Source organism: Artibeus jamaicensis, unplaced genomic scaffold (assembly GCF_021234435.1).
Source record: "Artibeus jamaicensis isolate MK-2021 breed Jamaican fruit bat unplaced genomic scaffold, CSHL_Jam_final contig_233, whole genome shotgun sequence".
NCBI classification, from domain to species: domain Eukaryota; kingdom Metazoa; phylum Chordata; class Mammalia; order Chiroptera; family Phyllostomidae; genus Artibeus; species Artibeus jamaicensis.
In genome coordinates, this window is record NW_026521486.1 from 3,504,088 (window position 1) to 3,528,801 (window position 24,714).

Genomic DNA, 24,714 nt, shown 5'->3' on the forward strand with positions numbered 1-24,714 from the left:
CCTAGACAGAGCCAGCAAACCAGGGCCACCAGGGTGGGGCCCGGGGCCCGGGGAGAGGGCAGAGGGGCATGTCATTCCCGTATTTCCTGTGACTCTGCCTTTGGCCCGGTAGAAGCCCCTCGGGCCCCCCAGTGTCATCGGGGACCCCAGGTGGTTGCAGAGCCTGAGGGACCTGGGGACTCACCTGCCTGACCCTGTCCGCATAGACCTTCAGCTCACGAAGGTCACGCAGGGTTGATACATCGGTGTCACTGCTGGGCCCGGCCCCTCATCTCGGAACCACGCCCCCTAAGAGCAGGGCTTCCAGGGCTGTCACCACACACGCTGATGACACAGCTCAGGTTGACAGGAGAGACTCCCCACACCTGAGGTCACGGAGACACAGCCGAGCCCATCGGGGGTGGGGGAGCTGCCCCAGGCATTCGAGGAACCTCACCCCATCTGGCGCCCCCCACCCCAGCCCAGAAGGGTCTCTCTGCCCCTTTCTCCCGAGGCCTCCACGCTGAGTCACAGTTGCGGGGGCAGCTTCGACCAGATACTCCCAGGTGACAGCCCCTGATGGCGAGAGACCAAGTAGTGGACCCTGCTGCAAACCCAGCCCCCCCTTCGGTCACACTCAGCAGGCACGGTGTTCGCTGGCCGGACAGTTCCTTCCCAGGGGGACTTCAGATCCCAAAGGAAGGCTCTGGAAGACCCGTCCCCCCACTGCTGTGACAGCTCTGCTCGTCTCGTCTGTCCCTCAGCCTCTCTCGACCCAGGCGGATGCTCGGCCAGTGGGACAGACACTTCTCGCCCATTTCACAGGGTTCTCGTGAGGGCCACGCACAGCGTGCAGGCTGGCTGTCTTGGGAAGTGAAAGGAGAGGAGTCCAAAGAATATTTTGAGAAACACAAGCCATCGGCCCTCTGGGATGTGACAACAGACGGTCAAGCCCCGCCCGCCATAAACAGCAGAGAGGGCGTGGGGAGAACACGGGCGTGGGGAGAGCAAGGGCGTGGGCAGAGGATGTGGGGTGGGGGCCGGTGGAGGTGGGCAAGGTGTGGGGCACACAGGACTGGAAGAGACCTTGCCTGGGGTGACGGTGGCACAATGCAGGGTGCAGGTGACATTGTGTTAAGCTGTGCACTTTAAACCTGTGTGACTCTGCGAGCCAATGTCACCGCGATCAGTTCAATTCAGTGAAATGCACAACCGGGGCTAAGCGTAAAGAAAGGAATCAGTCAGATCCACTCCTCACATCTGTCACTGGCACCGAAAATAGAAATGCTTTATAAAGCAAGTGAAATCTTAAGAAGAGCGGCCAAAAACATAAGTGAATGTTGACCAGATCTCTGGGGAAATAAGAAATTCCCAAGCTTTAAAATCACTGAGGAGATTTTTTTTAAGGAAAAGGAGCATAGATTTTACTATATTTTTTTAAAAATCTGTACCACAGAAAGTATAGCAAAGGGAAGAATAGATTGACAACCAAGCCAATGGCAAAGGGTTAACATCCATCATCTATGAAAAAACACTTTGAACTGACAAGTTTTTCTTTTCTTTTTATTTTTTTTGAAACTTGACAAAACGATACCAAATTTCATCTGGAAACATAAACATGCAAGGCTAGCCAAGGAAATTCTAAGGAAAAACAAGAGGGAGAAAGGAGGACCGACGTTACCAGATGTTACGGCGCACTGTGAAAGTACGGTAACGTTTAAAGTGTAGTCGTGAAAAGGAACTCGCCATTCAGCCCCGTCCGGAGTGCAGACACATCTACAGAAACACATGTGGGAATTTGGCACGTGATGGGGAAAGCAGGGGTTTCTTATCAAAGGGAAGAGCTGTGCTGGTCAGAGCGTGGCGCTGAGGTAGCTGGGCAGTCGGCCATCTGGAAAAAATAAAGTTGCATCCCTACCTCACCCCTTTTTCCGAAATAAATTCCAGATGGACCCAAGGTTTAAACATAAAAAAAAACCCAAAACATGGAACCATAAAAATTCTCAAAGAAAACATAGGTGAAGTTATTTATAATCTTGGAAAGGAAAGCTAGTTCTAAGCAGGAGACCCAGGAGCCATAATAAAATTCATCAGAGGAAATGAATCAGTGTGAAATCCGAAGATTATTTTTGAAAAGATGAGGAATAAGCTGCCTCCGATATTAAAACACACGAGGAATAGAAAGTGCAGGGACGATCTTTGCCACAGAAAATAACCCACACCAAGACCCCAAGTCTCTCCAGCCAACGACTGGTGGGGGCAATGGCGGCTACGTGGAGCTGGGAGGCCGTGTTTGGAAAACTATAAGTTTGAATCCATTGCCACAGGTACTGAAGAATAAATTATGGGTAAAGCACATCAAACCCTAGAGAGGGTGGCCCCAGACAGGAGCGAATACTGACCAGCTCTCTGGAGAAATGAGAAGCTTCCAGGCTCCGAAATGATCAAGGAAATTAAACAGAGAACAAAGAGCGGGTCCAGGTGTTTGTCAAAAACATCTTCTGCACCAAAGTATCAAAGGCAAAAAATAGAACCACATACAATTGCTAAATTTCCAGGTGAAAACAAGTATAAACAAAGGCACCGTGAAAGCTGGAGCGGGACCGGCCGTCCCTGGGGTCAATGCACACCAGCGAGAGTCTGAAACCAGCCGAAAAAACTGGGCGAGGGCCTGGTGGTGTGGAAAGGAAGTTCCTGGAAAAGGCATTGAACGTGGGCAGTAGCTGCATGAAAAAGGCGGCCCTTACTCATAAAGAAATGTAAGTGAAAACAACAAGGTGCTTGTTTCTTAACCTATCACATTGGCCAGGATGCTGAAAGGCTGACCACACCCAAGTCCATGGGGCATCAGCCTTCTCCAGAGCGGTCAGTGTAAACTGGTGTGCCCCTTCGATGGAGCAGAATTTATTTGAGCAGTCCCCATTTGTAGACATCTGAAGTCCCCCCCGCCGAGTTATAACAGACGGCACTGTGAGGACCACCCTGTGCGTACAGCTTTGCGTACACCTGTGAATATATTTGTAGGAACAATTCTTGGCCATGGCATTGGCTGGTGAACGGACCTTTGCATGAAAGTTGTCATCACTATTGCCAAACTGCCTTCCCAGGAGGCTACAACCATATTTATGCACCTGGGTCCCTGCACCGAGAATTGTGACATGAATATTGCTTTGTTAAGTATGTTTTTAAAAGCACAAGGAGCAGGGCAGGGATGGATGGGAATTACGAAACATGGTACAAATGTAGGACATTTGTCTCGGTTCTGCTTTGCCTCGGCAGATCCCCTCCCCACGCGGGGCCTCAGTTTCCCCACTGTAAAATAAGAGGAGTGAAATAGATCGACCCTCCTCAGACCTACTCATCCAATGACAAAGAGTGAATCAGTCTTCCCTGTGAGTGTCAGGTGGCAGGGGCAGGTGACAGACAAGCCCTGCCCACTCTTCCCGCCCACACACCAGAGGCCCACCCACATCAGGCTCCAGCATGGCCCAGCCCAGCGGGCAAGGCTGGGTCTCGGTCCCCAGCTGTGGCCGAGGAAGGTCAGGAAGCCAGTTTCTACTCTATGAGGGAACTACCTGTGTACCTATCAGGAAGTAGCTGGAGCCCAGGGAGTCTTAGGTGTGGGCCATCCGGCATTGATCCAGTCACAAAAGCCATCCACGGCTCCCCACTGCCTGCGGGAGCAAGGCTCCAGCCCCACCTCTGTCTCCTGCCCGGCCAGTCTCCATCGCCCCAAAGGCTGAGCCTTGAACGTACACCGTGTCTGGGCGCATGCCCTCCCCCTGGGCTTGGTCCACCTGCAGAGCTCTCCCGCCAACTCTCACAACTTCCTCTGCACAATCGTCTGTGCCCCTGCACACAACCTAGTGTGTAACCTGGTGTAAGAACCAAAGGGCACAGGGTCAACAGGGAAAACCAGTGAGCCGTCATCCAAGCTTTCTGGCTTGGTGGCCCTTAAGGACAAATAAAAGCATGCGTATTCAGAACAGGGCGCAGTAAAATGTCACCAAGGCTGGGTGTGGAGCAGTTCATGGGGCGGGGGAAGCCCGGGAGGAAACACAGTGACTACCTTCGCATATCTTTATAAGGATGACATTGATGATGACAGTGGTGGTGGCAATGGGTTACGTTTACAACTTACATGAATGACTTTCCTAACAGAGAAACAACCAGTCTTTTAAGCACATTAGAGTTAAACTGTGACAGACAGAAAATAATTTTCATGCCATTAAAGGCAGATTCTGGTTATGGATGGTGGAAGCCAGAGCCCCTGGACCCCCACCTTGGGACAGGTCTCTTCCTCTCCTGCCCACGGCCCCCCATGCCATCAGCCTCCCTGGAAACCGGGCCCAGCAGCTGCCCCATCGGAGGCACCAAAGCAGACTCCCACCTTCCCCTGGCCTGTCAAAGCATCCTGGCTGCTGGCAGAGGTGGTGACGTAGAGCCAGGACCCGGAATGGGAGCAACTCTGACCCTGCTGTATGTCCCTGTGTGAACTGGGCCAAGTGACTGCTCCCCCGTGCCTCAGTTTCCCCATCCATGAAATGGCCCTCATAGGAGTACCCAGCTCCTTTGTAGACCCGTGTGAGAATGAAATGAGTGAGGAAAAGGGCTGAACCCAAGATCTGGCACACAGTAGGTGCTCAATAAATGGATGCTCTGGTCACGATCATTATGATTACTCTTTGCTGGGGAATGTTCAAAGGGAGCAAACAGGCAGTCCCTCAAATAAGTACTTATTTAGAAGTCCTCTGGATGGAGGCCCAGAAAACCAGAATGTTAAAAGGATAAATAAAGAGTCCCCAAGAGCTGGACAGAGTCCGGGCTGCAGGGGGCGGGGGCGGGGGCGGGGGGGGGGAGCGGGGGCGGGATTCTGCACAGAGAAGGGTTTAAGCCCCGGACAATGGGCGCCGTCTGAACTAACTAGGGCCGCTTCTTTGAGTCGTGAGAAGAGCTATTTTCTTGTTTAAAGCCTTAAAGAGCTATTAAGTTGGGCAAATCACTGGTAAAACAGCTGGAAACCTAAGTAGCAATTTAAACAGCCACGGCCCTTGCTTGGCCGAGTGGAATGCGCCGCCGGCCCGCGCGTCTCCGGCCCTACATTGTCTGGACTAAGAGGATTGAGCGGACCTCTCCGCAGGCTCTGAATGCAGCCCAGCTTTATTTAGCAAATCCACGATTCCTCCCCACCCCCTCCTCTTTTTCTTTTTTTTTTTTTTTAAGTGAGCCGACGGAACTCTAATTTTCCCCCTTTTCTCTCCGAGCCCTCTTGAATCGGCCCGTTCTTCCATTCCGTGGAACTAATGAAGGCCTTTGCAGAAAAGCCTGCTCAGGAACCGGCCCGTAAATAAAACGGGTTTCATTGATCAACTTCAAAAAGCCTTCGGTGGGGCGGGGAGCGGGGCGGGCTGGGGGACTGGGGCGGGGGTCTCCTGGCCGCCTGCGGGGAGCGCGCGCCGAGGCCGCGCAGGGGCTCCCGGTGACAGCGCAGGAGGAGGGGCGGCGCACAAGGTCGGTTTCTGTCCCGCCATCCGTTTGTTTGTTTTGTGGCAGGCCGTGGCCCCGCGATTCTGCAGGCGCCGGGGCCGGCCCGCCTGAAGCCCCACCATTCACCCGCAGTGGACGGAAAGGAGGGCTGGACTGCTTTCAATATTTCATTTTATTTTTTCTTAATCTCCCCACACACAAAAAATTCGAGCCAACCCAGCAGAGCTCTGGCCTTAGAGCAGCAGCCCCTCCAGGGAAGTGTGGTCGCCAGCTCCAAGCCTCCATTGACACCCATTCCAGCAACATCCGAGTCCCCGAGGCATGAGGACCCAGGCAGGGCCACTGACCCGGCTCACCTGGGTGGGAGCGCCCAGTCTGAGGAGGCACCGCAGCCCAAAGATGGTTGAACCCCGGCCTTCAACACATATTTAGTAAGCACCTACTATGTGCCAGGTGCCTCTATGGATTAATTTTATTTTCATGATTTTGTTTTGGTTTGTTTAGGGTTTTTATCCCTTCCCCCCCAAAAGTAGCCAATGTCCACTGCAAGAGCGTTCCCTGGCACTCTCTGGGTACCCAGAAAAAACCCCAAGTTCCCACTGGGATCGTGCTCCCTGGAGGAAACCGCTGTTGACGTTGGAATGTGTCATCTTTTGAGGTTTTAGACAAATCCCCACACAAACAGGGGCAGGCTGGAGTCATCGCCTAGGAAGTTTCTTTCCGAATGAAGCAAGCCCTCCGCCTCCGCTGAGCAGCTCTTTCTTTCTCCGACAGTCGCAGTGGGACCAGCACAGCCTAGGGCCAGGGAGGAGGGTCAGGAAGGGGGGGGGGGCTGAAGCTTTCTTGGACTCAGTTTCTCCCTCTGCAAAATGGAGGCCAGGAGCCACCTGATCCCAGCCTTTGACTATGAGGATACGACCAGATGAGGGCTGTGAGTGAGTCTGTAAACTGTGAAGCTCTGCACAAACGCCCACCGTCATTATCAGCAGCCTGGCCCATGAGACTAGCCGTCCCAGAGCACCGCCGACCCTGGGAGCAGAGCCCCTTGGCCAGGCCCCACCGTCTCCTGCACACCCCCAGCACTCCTGGGAGAGAAGGAGGTCCAGGGGTGATGTCATAATGGCTCGGTGTGCATGGGGAGCTGCATGGGTCTGCAGCCCCGTGTGGGTGGCTGTGGGGGGACCTTTATCACAGTCACACGGCTCCTCCCCCTTTGTGTTGGGGATGTTCCTGAAGTTGAACTAGACTAGGGCTGGGACCAGAGAGGGTCTGGCATCTTCCATGCAATTGGCAAACGGGTGAGGCCCCAGAGGATGGCAAAGCTCGGGTCTCTGGCCTGAGAACTCTTGATTTCCTTCTGGACCCCGAGACCTGCCCTGGGATGTCACCGACCAACATCACTGCCTCCTGATTGGACGTCATCACTGCCACCCAACAGCCCGGGAGGAACTGTTTCCAAGCAATGTCTCCAGCTCCATACCTATTCTCGGTGCCTACTCTGCCAGACCTCTTGCTGGGCACTGGTGGCAGAGGGATAAGGGGGACCACTGACCCCCTAATTCACTCATGGGGTCCCCACTCTGTACCTGGTGTCTGGGCTCATGTGCTGTCTGCAGCCGTGAAGCCCCAGCCTGGCTTCCTGGTGGTCCTGTGTTGACCTTGGGTTCTGAGGACCGCCTGCAGCTCAGGCAGGTGGCATGGGGAGGTGTGCGGGGCTGGGATCCAAACGGGCATGAACACCAAGCAGAGGGACAGGGAGGCGCCCACGGGTCTAAGCGATGCTTCGGGAATGAAATTGACCAGTGTGGCAACAGCTCTCTGAGAAGCAATTTGGCAGCGGGTATAAGGAGACAGAATTTTTCAAGAATTGTCGATCCTTTTCCACCCAGTTACTCCACCTCCACAGGTTTATTTCAAAGCAACCATCAGAGGTACGGGCCCAGACTTAGGTGCAAGGACGTCACGCTCAGTGTTGTTTGTAACAGCACAAAACTAGAATCAGCTTAGATGGGTCCAATTAATTATGGTGGATCTCTGCAATGGAATGCCACATGGCTAATTTTAAAATCACATTTTAAAAGAAGATCGAATGCTCATTAATTTGAGGAAAATGAGAGAACACAGGTTGCAGAGCAGGGTGAGTTGAATGAAACTTGACAAGCATGCTGAGCACGATAAGTCAGACAAAAGAGACCGTCACTGCGTGTGATCACGTTCCTACCCAGTTCCAGCATGGGCCAAACTAAGCCATGGTCAAAGACATCAGACCAGCACCTGCCTGGGTACAGGGCTGGGGCAGTGGGGAAGAAGTGCAAGTGGGCATGTTTGAGTGCCCCGAATGCCCCTCGCTTCGACTGTGGCAGAAATGACAGCGGTGGGTGCATTTGTCAGAACCCACCAAGTGGGGCAGCAGCCGTGGAAACCAGCGTGGTGGTTTCTCACAAACTAACCCTAGAGTTCCCATATGACTCAGCACTTCCACTTCCAGGTATAGATCCAAACGAATGGGAATCAGGAACTCGAACCAACACACCTACGGCCGTGCTCACAGCGACATTACCCTCAATAGTCCAAGGGGTCCCCGCTCACCTGGATCAGTAAACAAAATATTTTCTCTACGTGGAATATCGGTTAACCTTAGAAGGCCACACAGTTCCCATACACGTTACACCTGTGATGAACCTCGCTCGGAGAGCGAGCCAGACCCCAGGGGCCGATATCGTTTGGTTCCACTTACACGAGACTCCAGGTCACAGAGGTGGAGTAGAGTGGCTGTTGCCAGGGACCTGGGGGATGTGGAGTTAGTGTTTGACAGGCACAGAGGTTCGGCTGGATGGTGAAAAGTCCTAGAAATGGCTGGCAGTGACGGCTGCACAGCCATATTTTACGGCCATGTTTTTCACTTTTAAAAATTCACTGGACTATGCACCTAAATGCTGTTATTTATGGTATATAAATTATGCCCCTGAAAAGAAAAGTTCAATAAAGTTAAAAAATAAGCACAGAGGTCAGAAAAAAATATGCTGCGATATGTAATATGATCTTCCTCTCATTTTTTAAAAATGTATGTGCTTGTAGAAATAAGACTGGAGGGAAGTATACGTCTTCGTGTTGGGGAGGCGGGACTTTTGTTGGGCAGAGGTTAACTTTTGTGTGAAACGTGCGCCTGCATCTGCAGGGCCTGTGGTGGGTGCGCACGTGGGCCTGCGTTCAAAGCACACCCCACATCCCCGCATGCCCCACACAGCACCACGGCACCGTGTAAGTATCACGGGAGACACAGGTCCTCCTGCTGCAGGGGACTTGGAACAGGATCCATTGCAGCTTAAAAAGAAGAAAGATTCCAAGAGAACGTGAAGATCAAGTCCACTCCCTGAGTCTCTGAGGCAGACTTTCACCCCCTCCCCCACCCCTCCCCCACCCCTCCCATCTTCGCACAGTGGCTCCTTCTGACACTAGGTCGGAACACAAGTACCAGCTCCCAGGAGAGACCCTGGCTAACCACCGCCCACCTGCAGCACCCCACCCCACAGCCAGCTGCGCCCCACCTCCTCCCTGCTTCAGTTCTCTGCAGAGCCCCCGCCGCCGCCCAGGGCTGGCTTCCCCTCATGGAGCGAGCTCTAGGAAGGCAGGGGTCCAGCCGGCCGGCTCACTGCTGTGCCCCCAGCACCTAGAGTGATGTCTCGCACAAGGCAGGGCTCCGTAAACCTCCTCGGAAGGAAAGGACTGCCGCCTGCCATGTGGCCAGTGCCCAGCACGTGATGTGTCCTCTGATGAGAGTCACCCCCACTCTGAGAGGTCGGCCTTCTTAGCTGGGTTTTACCAGATGCTGAGTCACAGAGAGGTGTAGTGACTTGCCACGGCCACACAGAAAGTATGTGACAGAGCATGAAGTCAAGTTCTCGCCTGCCAAGCCCCCCCGCCCGCCGTCCCTCCACCCCACCATTGGACATGTAAGACCACAGGCCAGAGGGAAGATCAAGGAAGCCTGGGCGGGAAATGGGAGCCCACAGCACCTTCCCATCCTGACTCCAAATGGCTGGGTGGCCAAGGGCCACGTCGCTCATTCACTCATTTGTCTGTTTCTGGCTCAGCTGTGTGACCTTGTGCAAGTCACATAAGCTCTCTGAACCACATTCCATTCTTGCAATTGGGGGTAAGAGTGCTTAACTCACTGGTAGTTGTGCAACTACACGAGTTAATGTAGGTAGAGTCTTTAGAACAAGGCCTGGCATGTGTTATTTGTTGGCTGTGTCATATCATGGAGATGTCCCCCAACCCTGCCCAGTGGCTCAAGTGACAGAAACCAGCATAACTGTTGGTCTTGGGGACTGAAAGGATGACTTAAACAGCCTCAAACACGGTCGGGTCCTTCCCTGCCCCTCCCCTCTCCTTATGTTCTCTCTCTCTCTCCCCCTTCCCTCCCCATCTCTCCCCTCTGCTTCTGTCAAAATGGTGGCTCCATTGTCCCAGGCCAGCTGTCCACACCATGGTAGCACCGCAGTGACAGCAGCTCTGGACACCCACGCTTACTACTCCATGCCCACATGGAGAAGAAGCCATACCCACCAGCCTCACTTAAAGAATCCCAGTGAAAGCATCTGATTGGCTTGGCATAGTCACATGTCCTTGCCTGGACCAATTACATGGCCAGCATTGTGCAATAGAGTGAATGGCCTAGCAGAGCCACCCATTCACCAGAAGGCCTTGGACGGAGGTGTGGAAGGGATGCTAGGTGACCGGGAGTCTGATCTGTACCCTCCAACAGCCCAGCCTAAGCAGAAGGCAGATCTACTAACCAGTAAGTTCCAGGTTTTAAAGCTGAACCAGTGCCCATGGGCCGGACTCCTGTAAGGCCAGAGGGCCCAGGTCACCCACTCTGGGTACCTGAAGATGGCAGTCCTGCCAGTTGGCCAAGCTTCCCCCTGGGCACACAGGACAGAGGTGACTGGGAGAATGTGGGCAGCTGGATTCACTCCTCGAGGCGCCCGAGCAGGGGGAGGGCCCTGAGGAGAGAGCACCGGAGCTGAGCCTTGTGTCTGGGTCGGCCAGGCCCACTGGACGGGGAAGGGCACCGCAAAAGGAGGAAATTCCTGTCCAAGTGCCTATGAACTTGCAGCATGAGACCGTTTTACAGGCACAACCCTAGGGGCCAGGTGGGCATGAGCCCGGTGAATTGCAAAGCTCTGCCGAGGAGACTGGGGAGCCCTTCCCAGTGCCATCCTGTCTCCTGCGTCCTCCCCGGCCTGGGGGCGCGGGAGCGTGTTGGGGCGCCACACCACCCGCTCTGTCTGCTTCTACACACTCCCACCCGGCACTCCAAGGTAAGGTGCCGTCACTCCAGGGGCCCGTTAGCAGGGTGAGCGGACATAAAACTGGGCAGCCCCTGAAATCGGCCCTGTGAGAAATGAACTGCTGACGCTTGTCTGGCCACCGTGTAAACACCACTCTGCCCACGACTGAAGACAGGAAAGTCAACCGGACGCCTTGCACCGGGCGCTCTCGGAAGCCCTTTGAGCCTCAGAGCGGGTTTTAGTAACGGGTGATGGTAAAGAGAACGTCTTCCAGAGTCGCACACACCTGAGTTCGAATCCCACCCCTGCCATTTGCCAGCTCTGTCCTTGTCCCAGACAAGTGGCCTGAGTCTCCATCTTCTCAGAGGTAAAGTGGGGCTGGCGGTGGCTTCTACTTCTCAGGGTTAAATGACGCAATGCACAGGACAGGGACTCTCGGCACAGGAGGCTGTTGTGTCCCCGGGAGAGGAGGGGTGCGGAGGGCAGAGTGCCACACTCAGGTGGGCCCCGCCAGGGGAGCCTGCAGCGTGAGCTGGACATGCCCGGGGACCCGGGCACTGAGACCCTCGTGTGACAGGTTGGGGGCTGAGCCACGAAACCCGGCCTGTGGGCCCAGGGCCCCCAGAGGCAGAAAGACTGCCCTCGACAGTCGGAGAACTGTGCGCACAGAGGTGTTGTTACGAAAGTCTCTTTTTAATAAGCAAGGATGACAAAAGTCTATCAGGTCATTCAGACCGAAGCCTAACATCCCGTTAGTAACATTTTACATGTGCACAGAACTGTATTTCCTCAAAGAACTTTCACAATTGGCGTTAATTGCCACAAGCGCCCCTGAGGAACATCTGAAAATCAGGTGTTCTTCGGCTGAGGAGCAGGAGGCAGGCGTGTACTCCTGGCGGGAAGCCACCGCCACCAGGTGTCAGCAGGGGGAGCCAAAGGGCCCTGCAGGATAGGGGTCCAGCTGGCCAGCCCAGCTTCCCCAGGGGCACAGAGCATGGTGGTGGCCGGAGAGGGTGGACTCACTCCCCGAGGCCTGGTCAAATAGCCAGAGAATCTTTGTCCCCTCCCTGAAGCGATGTAACTTCCCAGTCAAGTGAGATCTGTCCAGTGTCTTTGTTTGTTGGTTCGTTCATTCAATGATCATTTCTCAAGCGTCATCTAGCAGCTGTGACAGCAGATGTGAGTCAGCTGTGAACCCTGCCTTCAGAGACCCCTAGTCTGGTAGGAGATGGATGTGCAGCTCAGGGGGAGCTGGAGTCTGATGGGGATGCCTGGGGACTCTCAGGGGGACCCAAGCAGGGCCCTACAACCACAGGGGTAGGAGTTGGGATGCGGGCAGAAGAGGAGTGGGCAGCCTTGTGAAGAAGGGGAGGCAGGGTAGTCCTGGCCGAGGGGGCTTTCAGTGTGAAAGCAGGATGCCTGAGGGGCCCCCTTGCCCGTGGTGTGGCGAGGATGGACTGGCCACTGCGGAGGATGCAGAGTGCGCTGTTGGCCTGCTGTTTGGAAGGTGATGGAGAGCCATGGGGTGTTCTCTCCCAAACAGAATGTCCAATTCATCCGTTGGGTCTCCACTCACTGAGCTGGGTCTCCAAAGGCTGCAAGACGCCTTTTGCTGGAGCCCAGAAGCATGGCCCCCGCCAGCCCACTCACCAGCATAGACGCAGCTCTCCACGTGTCACCGTCACACATGTGCAGCACTTCACGGTTTACCAGGTACACAGAGAACATTTGCTCCTCATGCCCACCTTCTCTCGAGGACCTTGGCACATGCTTGTGCATCAGAAAAATCAACTCCTCATACTTCGTGCCTGACTCCAGGGTCCCATGTCCTGGGAGGCCTCCCTGACCGCACCCCAGGGAAGTTGTGGCCACCTCTTTCTCTGCCACCTCCTTTAGTGCACTTGCGGGGGGGCTCACACAGGCGTCTCTTCTCTACCTCCCTGCCCCCCGGCCCCCCGGCCCCCCCGGCTCCCCTGCACAGACCACGACCTCCTTGGGGCAAGAACTGCCTTTTCTTTGGCTGCACATCTTAGAGGCTACAATCTGCGAGGAGTGAGAGCTGCCCCTGGTTTTCGGGGCTCCACATCCTAACAGGCCGTCACCCTGCCTCCATTCCCTCTTTGATTTAGGGCGACTGAGCCTGGGAGAATTGTTACGTGCTGCCATAAAGCTTGGGGGGCATCTGGCTGAGGCGGGGGTCTCCAAAGGACAGGGACATTAGAGGACACTACCCTCTGAAAGGATCCCCCGAAACTCACACTTCTTGCCCTGTTACCTAATGTGCAAGACAACACGTGGTCCTGGAGGGGCTTTCTCCCCCAGAAACCCAAAGCCACACCACCAGGAAGAGGACGAAATAAAGCCTGATAATGGGACCCCCCAAAATCCAGCCACCAGCCAGGAGCCACGGTGCAGAAGGAAATGTCTAGAGTGATGGGGGAAGGGGAAGGCTTACTGGAGGCAAAAAGAAGCACTTCCTTCCTGGCCCTTCCTGGTCCCCCCATGTGGGGGACCCCTTGCTTCAGCCACCAGGCAGTACCACACCCTATTTGTGATCTGCAGTCAGGTTGGAAGGAGGGCGGGGACTGCAGGCCTGTGGAGTGCAGCTCCAGCTGAGTGTGTGAGTGCTATGTGCAGGAATGCGTGTGTGTCAGTGTGTGTGGCTGGCTGCATGTTTGGGGCTACAGTGGCCTGTGTGAATGTGTACGTGTGAGAGCATGGGTCGGCACGTCTGGGTGTGTGCAAGTGTGTGTCTGCTGGGGGCAGGGAAGGAAACTGGCGTGAGGTGGGAAGTTGGGCGCAGACTAACACAGGCAGAGTGGACAAAAAGAGGAAAGTCTTGCCTTTGAGTCAGGCGGAGAGAGCAGGAGAAGAAAAAAGGAGCTCTTATTGGTGGTTGTCAAGGAGATGGGCCTTGGGGTTTGCTGAACTTTCTTCCCTTAAAGCGTCCAGACTCGGGCTGAGAGGGGCCATTTATTTCAAGCCGCGCCACACAGGCGGGGGTCTCGATTCAGGCACCCAAGGCCAACCAACAGACGTAAGGTGTAGACGTCAGGCGGGCCAGAGCAGCCCTTGGTTTGAATGACCGCGATGCCCCTGCTGCCCCCAGCCCACCACCGGGCCCCGGCGTGTCACTGGGGAGTCCCCGGGGCTCACATTCTCAGGGCATCAAACTGCTGGCTCAGAGGTCAGCCCCACAGAGGAGCCACGCGGCCAGGACGGTGGTCAAAACAGTTCTGTCCCACCCGGACTTTCCGGGCCCCCCTACAGACGTGGATTCTGCGACTGTCCTATGACAAGCACACTGAGGGGCCACTGTCCTCTGGGGAGTAGTAAAAAGTTCATTTGCTTTGAATGCCAATTTTAAACCCATCTTCGCGATTTTTTCCCTGTCTGGCTACTTCACCCCTGCCTTGCTGGCGCATGGAACACAGTGGGTGTTCAATAGATATTTACCGAAAGGATGAATGAGTTCTACTCTGCGCATTGGCGTTTCTTTCACTACAAATCGATTCCGCCGAGCCTTGCTCGACCTCCGAGGACCGGCTGACCGGGCCCTCCGCACCCCTGAGTGTGTGGGTGCGGGCGGTGGTGCCGCCCCCACGGCTGCGGTCGCCTTCAGCGAGGGGGATAACGGGGGAGATGGGGCAGAGGAAGGGAGCGGCTTCCGTGTGAGCCTCGGCCTGGCCGAGACCGTGTACCCTGCGGCCGCGCGAGCCGCCCCGGGCCCCTACCCCCCACCTGCCGCCCGCCGCGAGCGGGGGTGGCTGGGGCACCCTCCCGCCCCTCCCCCCGCGGACCGGCAGCTCGCGCCCATTGGCTATCCGCGCGCGACGCCCCGCCCCCGGCGGCTGTGAGCCAATGTACGCACGGCTGTCAGCTCGTCAGCCGCGCCGGCTTGGTGGCTGCGAGCCCGAGCGGTGGCCCAGGAGCCAGCAGCGAGGAGCGCTAGCCGAGCGGCCGGTCCGCGGAATCCCGCGCCCAGCTCGCCCGCACGCCCGGCCGGGCTCGGCCCGCAGCGAGCATGGGCGCGGCGGCCGTGCGCTGGCACTTGTGGGTGCTGTTCGCGCTGGGTGCGTGCGGGCGACTGGCGGCGGGCAGCGGGCTCCCAGGTAAGCCCGGACTCGGCGGGCGGCGGGCAGCGGGCGGCGGGCGCGGGGCGGCGGCGGCGGGGTCCCGAGAGGTTCCCCTACCTCGCGCTGTGAGGAGGGCCGCAGCCCACGCGGTTCCATGCCCTGCCTCGCCTCTTTGCAAAGTAACTTCTGGGACCCGCGCGGGGCGCCCCCTTCCCGCAGCCTGGGCCGCCCGGGGCTCCCGGAGCCTATCGGGCCCGCAGCAGGGGTGGGGTGGGGTGAGGCCCCGAGGGAAGAGGAGGGCTAGGGCGAGAGGAAGGAAGAAAGAGCGACGGCCGGCCCAGGGGGCCCCCAGCGCGCAGACCGAGGGCGGGGAGCGGGGACCCCGGAGCCGGACGGACGCTTCCCCAGTGGAGACTGGAGCGTGGACGGAAGGAGGCTCGGAGGGGAGACCAAGGGAAAACTGACGGACATAGAAAGAAAAGGGGGTCGTAGACGGAGGGACAGACCGACGGAAGCAGACACAGAGGGAACACACAAAAGGACACAGGAGGAAACCCAGAGAAAGACAGACATGGAAGAGAAGAGAAAAACCCGAAGGAAGACCGGAGGAGGAAAGGAGGAGACTAAGGGAGGGAGGAGGCAGCCAACAGGCAGCAGGAAAGAAAAAGATCAAAAGAGGGAGAAGGAGGGACGGGATGGACTAAGGGCAAGAAGGCAGGGAGAGCGAAGAGATGCAGGAAGACATGCCCGAAAAAGAGATGAGAGACTGGGAGTGTGGCTGGCGGAGGGGGAGCAAGGCAGACGGAGAGAGAGGGCATGGAGGTGGTTGGAAAACGATGGACAGTCAGAACGGAGGGGGAGAACCGATGGACAGACACAGAGGAGAGTAGACGGATGGGAACCGGCAGGAGAGGACGGCAGACACGGGACATGATGGGCGGGGCGGTCCAGGAGAGGAAACAAAGTGGAGACGCTGAGGAAGGAGGTTACCAGCATCCGGCCTGGGTCAGGGCAGGCAGCAGGGGCCAAGCGGGGGCTCCCCGGGATTCAGCTGGGATCCTGGCACTGCGGTGCCTTCCCCTTCTGCTCCCCTGGTGGGCCAGGCAGAGGACTCCCACAAAGCTGAAACCAGGGCCTCCCCTCCAACGAGCTTCCTCCCTCTCCCTTTCCCTGGTGTGGGGATGTCAGGGGAGGGCCCTGCCTGCCCCTGGTGCTCCCCTTGTCTTTCTCTGGGTGCCCCTGGCTGCCTCACAGGCTCCCTGAAGTCTGTGCTTGGCCATGGGAGCCTGTGCCGGGGAGTCACGCCCCGCGAGAGGACGCCAGGCTATTTCGATTGTGCTGCATTTGGATCCAAGTGGTTGGTCGTTCACGCCCCCACCCCGGGGAAGCTGGGCCCTGCTGCCCACACTGCCACTTGCCCATGGGTGTCCATCCCGGGCTTTGGGGTCCTCAAACCCCATGCAATTGTTTCTGAATGTGCCTCTCCCCACCTCTGTCTGTCTCTGTGTCTGCATCTGTCTCCACCCGGTCTCTAACCCACGGAGGCCTGTGCTGTGAAGCAAACCAAAGTCAGAGCCTGTGGTGCCCTGCAGGGGATCCCCCAGCCCAGAGCAGGGACCGTGGCCGGAGGGCCAGTGGGGACAGACGGCCTGTGGCTCCTGTCCCTCTCTCCTGGAACTCACCTGCCCTCTCCCAGCACCCACCTGAGGAGGTGTTTGAAAGGCGTCTTGGGAGGGGCCCCACTGCCCTTTAGTGAGCAGTCACTCATTTCCACCCTCAGGAGGACACCTACTAGGTGGGGGCTGGGGGTAGAGGCCCAGGGGGCTCTGGGGCCCCAGGCGGTCTCCCTTCCATCATTCCTGTGCACTGACCCTTAGGAAGTGGGACGAGCAGGGTCCGAGGCCCATTTCCCCTGCTGGTCCTGTCTCAGAAGTGGCCCCAGGCCTCCCCCCTGGAAGGATGCAGATTGGCCCTCCCTGGCCTCTGGCTTCCTGCCTTTGAAGCTGTGCCACCCCTGCCCGGGGGTCCCTCTGTCATCACTTCCCAGAAGAGGATGCGATACTGGCTGCTGGACACTGAGGACTGGCGCGGGCCTCCTGGCCCCTGTCCCACCTTCCTTTGGGCAGGTCTGGAGGATGGGCTGTGAGCTGAGGAGATATGTACCCCCCCAAAGTGATGCCGCCTGCTGTGTGCACAGGCATGCATGTGCAAGGAGGTGATTTTGTGTTTCCTCTTAGTGCTTTTTCCTTTGCGGGGAGGCTGGAGCCTCAGGACTAGGGCAAGGGAGGAACCTGGTGGGGGGCCCCCCTGTGAACCCTGATGCTGGCCTGGGGACTAAGTCAGAGTGGACATTCTTGAGGACCAGACAGTCCAGGGGGCGGCTGGAAGCATGAAGAGAGCAGGACACCACAGAACTTCTGCAGGCTTGTCCCTGAGTGACCATGGCTGCCGAGAGTTTCTTGGACTGCCCTTCTGGGTCCCTCTGTGTGCCTGCGTGTCACCTACCTGCACGTCCTTCATAGGTAGCAGGAAGCAACGAGACACGTAGACAGGCTCTGGACCTGAGCTTGTCTGCCCGGAGGAGCCAGTGACTCACAACGGACCCCTGGGCCTCTCTGCCCTCGTCTGTAACCTCCACCATAGCTGAGGCTCTTCCTGCCGTGCGCCCCGGTGCCCCGAGGGTCCCTCCCTCTCTGAGGGGTGTGTGCGCGTGGGGGTGTGTGTTGGTGTATATGCACAGGTACACACATCTATTTTGTATTTTGCCTGACAGCTGTTTTAGGCTGAAGGTGCACCCGTGTGTGTTGAGGGTGGGAGGTGGGGAGAGCCAGGAGCACCAAAGCCAAGACTGAACTTGACTTGGGGAGTTGGGCTGGGAGAACAGAGTTCAAACCCAGATTCCGGAGGCGGAGAGGAAGGAGAGGTCAGAACCGTGGATGAGCCTCCGAGCCCAGGGGAGGACTCAGTCCTCCTCTGGACACTCCAGGCCGGGCTGTGGGAGCTGCAGGAGGACCGGGCATTTCCACAGCCTGGGGGCTGGGCGGCGTCCCATGGTCAGACCACCTCCTGGCTCGGCCTCCGCTCCCAGCTCCCTGCTGGCCGCAGTTTCCCCATCTGTAACCCACAGCGGGTGGATCTGAATTCCTTCAAAGATCCTGCTGGCCCTAAGCCTTGTAATGAGGAGGGTGGAGGGGGCGATGCTTGTGGAGAGAGCGAGGCGCGCAGAGAGGGGCTTTTCCTCTCTGGGCTCGCAAGCCCGAGTTTTCTCACCTTTCCAGTGGGAACAACAGATTGACTTAACAGGCTGTTGTGGAACAAACTGAGAGCCAGTGTTTCGGTGGCCTGGCCGAGAGTAGCTGCCCCGAAGACGCTGCCAGTCTGGACTTGTCACACCAGGTGGTCAAGTGACAGCTGTTACCGTTCATTACCCCCCTGATCAATCAAGGGCTGGAGGCAAGAGGAGCTCCCTGCTCCGCCACCTCTTCCTGCCTCCAGGGCCACACCTCACCCGTGTTCCCCCCACCCCACAGGGGCAGCCGACGTGGATGAGTGCTCTGAGGGCACAGATGACTGCCACATCGATGCCATCTGCCAGAACACACCCAAGTCCTACAAATGCCTGTGCAAGCCAGGCTACAAGGGGGAAGGCCGGCAGTGTGAAGGTGAGCCCCCGGCACTCGAGTCCAGGGTCCGTGGCTCCCACAGCTCGGCCCCTGGAAATGCCAGCAGGGGCTGGTCTCCCGTTCCCCACCCGATGAGCACCTCCCCGAAGTCTGCCTCGGCCTTGAGAGGGGGCCCCCAGGCCTCCTGGGGACCTGGGGGCTGCCCAGGGGGTGGAATTTGAGTCTGGGGTGCGTAGGTCTCCCTGGGTTTAAAACGTTTTTTTCTTTAAAAGAAATTGAGACGATGCATTGAATGACACATTTGTCCATCTCTCCCTAATGGGATGTGTGTGGGGTGAAGGCCTGGGGTGACTTCCCCAAGACCCCTTACCTCAAAGCCGAAATCACCCTGCGTGGCCTGTAGCCCCCAAAGGACCTGCTAGTTGGTGACCACAGTCAGTGTCCACAGGGTTGGCTCGGGGACGAGAGCTCAGCGAGAGCCAGGGGAATTGGTATCGTCTGTCCAGCCCTCCTTCCCTGCATCTGGGTGCTGGTTTGACCTTCTGGCACTAGAAACTGCGCCTTGGCAGGCTGAACATCAGAGAGAAAAGAGCAGCCTTGGGTGTCTTTGGGGCCAGGTCTCTCCAAATGGGATGGAACCACTGGGAGTATTTGTCTCGGAGGGTCTCTGCAGCTCCGACTTTGCAGGCCTGGCGTGGGGCCAGCGTCCGGGGGTGGGAGAGAGCACATGACTGATGTGCACCCCTGGATGAGAAGCAATGATCCAACACTTCCTCGTGTGTCCCCACTTTCAAGATGAGGAAAACTGAGGCTCAGAGAGGAGAAGCGTTTCTGCAAGGTCCCGGTTTCTCAGTGGCATGGCCCGTATTCCAACGCGGGCCTCTGAATTCGCACTGCACAGCCCTCTGGCATCTTGTTTTCTCCACAGTGAACCCTGCCCCTGCGTTTTCCAAGTGTGAGATTTGTGTTAGGAAAGGGACGCACGCGACCAAGATAGGCACCTGCCATGTCTACACACAGCTTCACGGGAGCTGGGGTTTTGCAGGAGAAGCAGCTATGCGTCCTCCAGACGCTGATGTTGTTGTTCATCCATCTCATTCATTGGGAATCGACTTAAGGCCGAGCTCGGGGCAGGTGACTACAGCTGGGATCAGGCCCGGTTGGGCCACATCCTGGCGGTGCTCCAGGCCCTGGCAGCCTGATGGGGAAGCTGGCGCCTGCCCACAGACCTCTGGAGGGAAGCCAGTCTCCGGGCAGATAGGGCAGCAAGAAGCCTGGTGGCACGTGGTGGCCTGGCTGCTGGCAAGGCCTGGAGGTTGGCTCGCTCAGTGGTTCCAAGTGGCACCCGTGTGGCTCTGTGTGACCGTTTTCCGACCCTCTGCTCCCCAATTCAGGCCCAGTGCTTTGGGAGGGGAAGGCCAAGGGTGACCCCCATCTCTGCCGGTTTAAGCCACCGACCCAGCTTGTCCTCCTGCAGCCAACCCTGCCCCCCCCCAGGAGGCCCACGCTTCATTACCCCCGTATTGCCCTGACGTCCTCCAATGTCCAGCTCAGCTGTCCATTCTGCCCAAGCCCACTGGGAGTCACGCTTACAGGCTTGACAGGGCCAACATCCTCTGTGTGAAGATGAGAGTGGAGGAGGCTGTGGTTGTGCTTCAGGAATTGCCAGGGGTCCCTTGTCTCTCCAACCTGGCTCTGGCCTCTGCCCCCAACTTCTGTTAACACTGAATAACCCTTATCCTGGCCACACATACACACGCCAGGCTACTCCAGGTCTCTGAGCCCCAGCTCAGGTTTTCCCCTTGCCTGGAGGTCCCTCATGTTGTGGCTAATTTCTAATCATGCTCTAGATTTGCCTCTTCCAGGAAGCCTTCCCTGATACCTGTGTCCACACACACAAGTATCAACTCTGTTCCCAGAAGCCCCTGGGCTACCCTCCAACAGCACTTCTGACTCTGGGTTGTTACAGGTCTTGCTCCCCCACTGAACTGTAAGCTCATTCCTTGAGGGTAAGCTTGATGTTGGGGCCACCTCACTGAAGTCATGCGAGGGCTCCGAGTGAGCTCCTCAGTGGCGGAGCCTTTCGAGAGTGTCCCTGTGTTCCCAGCTCCGGGGGCAGGCCTGGCACCAACATGGGTGTGCAGAAAATGTTTCCTCTGCGTTGGCTCTCTGTGTCCAGACTGCAGTTCACACAACTTCCTGTAAGGAGCTGCCGTAAGGTGCCCAGACAGCTGTGAGGGTCCATGGGACGTGTGGGTGCCGGGTCCCCAACGGCTCCTTCTTGTCACCGTGTCCTTTTGACCCTGTCTGATGAGAGCAGCAGGAACAGGGCTGCCACCACCTCTGATGGGATAGTTTAGGTAGTCACTGCCCTCCCCAGCCTCAGTTGCTCCTTTGGGGGTGCCGGGTCCCCACTGCAGGTGGTGCTGGAGACTGAATGGCGTGCACAGCGGCACCCCTGGCTCAGGAAAGGTGCTCCACGCACAGGTGATGGGACCATTGCTGTCACCGTCATTGTCACCCTTACCTGTCCTCACTACCTCTCCCAATGACGTGAATGGAGACAGGGATGGTGCACCCCTGTCCCTCACTCAAGGCGCTCATGGTCTGGTTTGGGCTGTAGGAGCTGAAATGATCTCGGTGGAAGCTCTCCCTGACCAGGTGGGGGTCATGCAGGCGCTAAGGGCGTTCTGTGGCCGCTCGTGTCCAAAGCCCTCTGTGAGTGAGTGCTGGCATGGGGTCTGGGGACCGGAGTGGGCGGTGTCCCACTCACACTGTTCTTATCCCCGGGACCCGCCCACAGTCCTCAGGCCGACTGGAGTCGAGGGAGCCCACTGGAGCGCTCACCTGCTGGCTTCCCGGAGGACCACGCAGAGCCTTCCAGGGGCTTTGAAAGCTGGAGGGTGGCCCTGCGGGAGCTGGGAGACCATTCTCATGTTCGCTTCCCAGTTTACAGATGGAGAGATGGGGTGCTGAGAAGGCAGGGTCTTCCTGAGGTGGGACTCAAGCGCAATGGGCAGTTCCACCCCTCCACAATGCTTTTCTGTGGGGGGCGACGGCTCCCACGGCGCTCTGTCCTGGGAGGAGGGAATGAACCGTGTCTACCCTGCTGTCTGTAGAACAGAGCTGGTAAAAGTACCTACTTCCGGAGAGAGCGTGAGGCTTAACTGAATGAATGCACATGAAGTATTTGTGCATAGCGTGGCACTTGGGACGCACTGTGTAAGCATTAGCTGCTATTCCGGAGGTGGTGGTGGTGGTAATGGAATGGATGGCGATGTTCACAGTAATGGCATTGCTAATGACAGCGAGGAGGAGGAGGCTGAAGATGAAGAGGAGAAGGCAGATGAGGAGGAGAATGAGGACATTGATGATGGTGATGACTGTTGATGAGGATGATGGTACCGTGGTCATATGAACATAGGTGTGGCTTTGTCTTTTTCCAACCATTCCCAGGATACAATGGCCGGGAAGTGTGGCATTGTGGTTCACTGATGATTCAAACAAACCATAGATTGTTCACAGCCCCACAGAGATGTACAGGCGTGGGTACCGTTCACAGATGACGGTGCTGCCTGTGCAGAGGCTGAGGTCAGAGCATGAGGGGAAATGAGTACCTTGTCCTAAGATCTGCTCGACCTTGCTCTTTACTCTGGTGAGCACAGGGACAGACAGCAGGGACGCCCAGAGTGCATGGCTCCCACGGTCTGCCTGGTTCTTCATGGGAAACGGACCTAGCTTGCGGGCAGCCCTGGGTGGGGCTGACTGAGCCTCTTAAACCCTCAACTGTGTCACCTAGACACCGCTGCTGGTTGCGGAAACCCCTTTAGCAAGCCCAGCCCCCGAGGCGGGCCATCACCCCCCCTTCCTGAAGGTTTCTGAGCGCACATTCCAGGCCAGGTCCACGCACAGGTATGTGTGTGGTCGTGACTGGGCCTGGCTGCACACAGCCGCTGGTGTCTGGGGAGTGTCCTGGGGCTCTGAGTGGTCGGCTGACTTCGGGGGGGGGGGAGCTTGCCGCAGTGAGACTGGGGCGCCTCGGACTGTCGGGAAAGGTTGAGAGCAGTGTCTTCCGGACCACCTGCATCTTGGCAGAATTTGAAGTGACTTGAGGTAAACTCATGCAGAGTTGGAAGGAATGTTAAAGGCTGTGTCCAGGGCAGCCCCTGCATTTTACAGGTGACCGCACCAGACCCATGCACACCTCCCCAGACCCGGAGACACCTGCATTTTGACCTGTGTCATTCTATATTTATATTTCCTCGTGTGTCTTCCTGGAAGGCAGACCCCTCAAGTGCAGGGGCTGTGACCTATTCACCTCTAATCCCCAGAACCCAGCACCAGGCCTCGCATGGGGCTTGTTAGAAGGCATCTGTTGAGTGAAAGTGCGGATGGCTGAGTCCCAACAGTCACCTCCTCCAGGAAGCCTTCCCTGCCGCCCCAGATAGGTGAGCTGTTTGTCACCTATGAGCATCCCTCCCTTGGAGCTCCTGTTACACTGGGTTATGATGACCTACCTGTGTGACTTAGTAGGCCTGGCCCTAGAGCTAGTGTCAGAGACAGTACTGACCATTATCAGTCCTAAGGATATCAGGGGAGGCCTCCCAGAGCCCCCCCAAACTCTGAAGATCTCCCAGATGAGGCAACTGAGGCCCGAGAGAGGAAGGGACTAGTCTGAGGACCCCTGGTATAGAACAGTGGCAGAGTTAGGTTGGGGACATTGGGCCCGAGAGGGTCGATCTCTAGCCGGGTCCCCAACTGGGAAGCAGCAGACCCTGGATTCCAACCCCGGGCAGATCCCAGCAGAGGACCAGGCCCCCGCCAGCCCGTCTAAACGAAGTGGGGGGAGATCCTTAGCTGTGGAGTCTCAGAGGGGAATTCAGAGACCCTTTCCTAGGTTCACCCCACCCCCACTCTGCCACCAGCGCATCTGAGCCAGGCCCTGTGAACACAATAGGCTCAAAGCATGTCACCCTTCGTGTGGCTGGGAGGTGACATCCTTTGGCTTGCCCAGCACTCAGCTCGCCACTCTGAGCTGCTGTCATTCTCCTTAACCACCTCACTGTCCCTCACTGTCTTCTCTTTAGTTCTTCACAGTTGCCAGCTTCCTACCCCAGGGCCTTTGCATACCCTGTTCCCCCAGCCCCTTCATCTAGCTAAGCCTATCCATCCCCAGCTCACTAGACCCCTACGCATGAGCCTTCAGCCCCGCACTGGCCTTCTCGGCTGGAGTGCTTGGGCGGGTTTGCGTTCAGGCCCCCCGAGGGGCCAGGCAGGGGGCGAGGACGGGGCATTTCATCCCCTTTAAATGCTCAACTCATTTAACCTTAATTGCTTTGTTTTCATAGACATTGGCTAAGGAAAAGGACCAAATTATGGCTTGAATTGGGTCTTACTAATCTTAATTAAAAGCTCTCGTTTATAATCAGGACCAGGCCCCAAACGAGGAGCAAATTCCCTCAAATGGCTTGTTTAAACAACTAAGACCCTCTGGGAAACCACCGTGCAGCCTGACCCGGCGGGTGCTCCTCGCTCTTTCCGCACGCACGGCGCCCCTTTCTGCGTGTGCTGAATTTCTGAGATCGGTGGTTACTCAAGCAGTTTATTCCACTTGCAAGTTCCAACTCAGGCCTTTCCCCAAAGGCTGTAATTAAAACTCCTGGGGGAAATAAATTTTTGTTTTGGCCACAGTATATCAGGTATATTATTATTTTCCCCTTTTTTGTGAAAAGGAAAAAAATGACAACCTTAGGGCTATCGCAGATCGCAAAATTAGCATGTGTGTAATGAATGTAAACAGTCACTTCCTGAATCGCATGTCCCCAGGGCCCACTTGTCGGTCACTGAAGTTGGGTAGATTACAGGGCAGGCCATTAAGTGTTTTAACAAAAGTCCTAATAACACACCCGCTGATCCATTTAGTCTAGCGGCAGAAAAAGAATCTTAAGACCGCTTGGCCTTCTTAGAAAATAGTGTCTATGACCTTATTAAATCATTTTCATCATCATGATTGCATGTGTTACTGAAACTCCAGATACAATTCTGCTTTTTTGGGAAGGCCAAGACCGGCAGTAGGAGGTAGGTTGGAGGTGGAGGTGGAGGGAATTCTTCTTCAAGTCTTCAAATGGGCGAGTATGGGCGCTAACACAGGGTTCCTGGGTGGGGATGAAGGGGGCTCAGGTCCCACAGACCAGCAGGCAGGAAGAAACTGGACGTAACTTAAAATTCCAAGTTGCTGCCCTGGCTGGTGTAGCT

The 24,714-nt window shown here is 56.8% G+C and overlaps 1 protein-coding gene across 5 annotated transcripts in view; it reads left to right on the top strand.

The window, feature by feature from the left end:
• The first annotated feature begins 14,692 nt into the window (after positions 1-14,692).
• Positions 14,693-24,714, top strand: part of SCUBE1 (signal peptide, CUB domain and EGF like domain containing 1) — a 112,338-nt gene continuing 102,316 nt past the window's right edge. For all 5 annotated transcript variants that reach the window (XR_008391021.1, XR_008391022.1, XM_037160799.2 and 2 more), the window contains exons 1-2: positions 14,693-14,872; positions 18,367-18,498. Coding sequence is in view for 3 of the 5 variants with exons in the window: in XM_037160799.2 (XP_037016694.2) it covers positions 14,785-14,872; positions 18,367-18,498 (220 nt within the window). In the remaining 2 variants the exon portion in view is untranslated. The remainder of the gene's footprint in view (positions 14,873-18,366; positions 18,499-24,714) is intronic.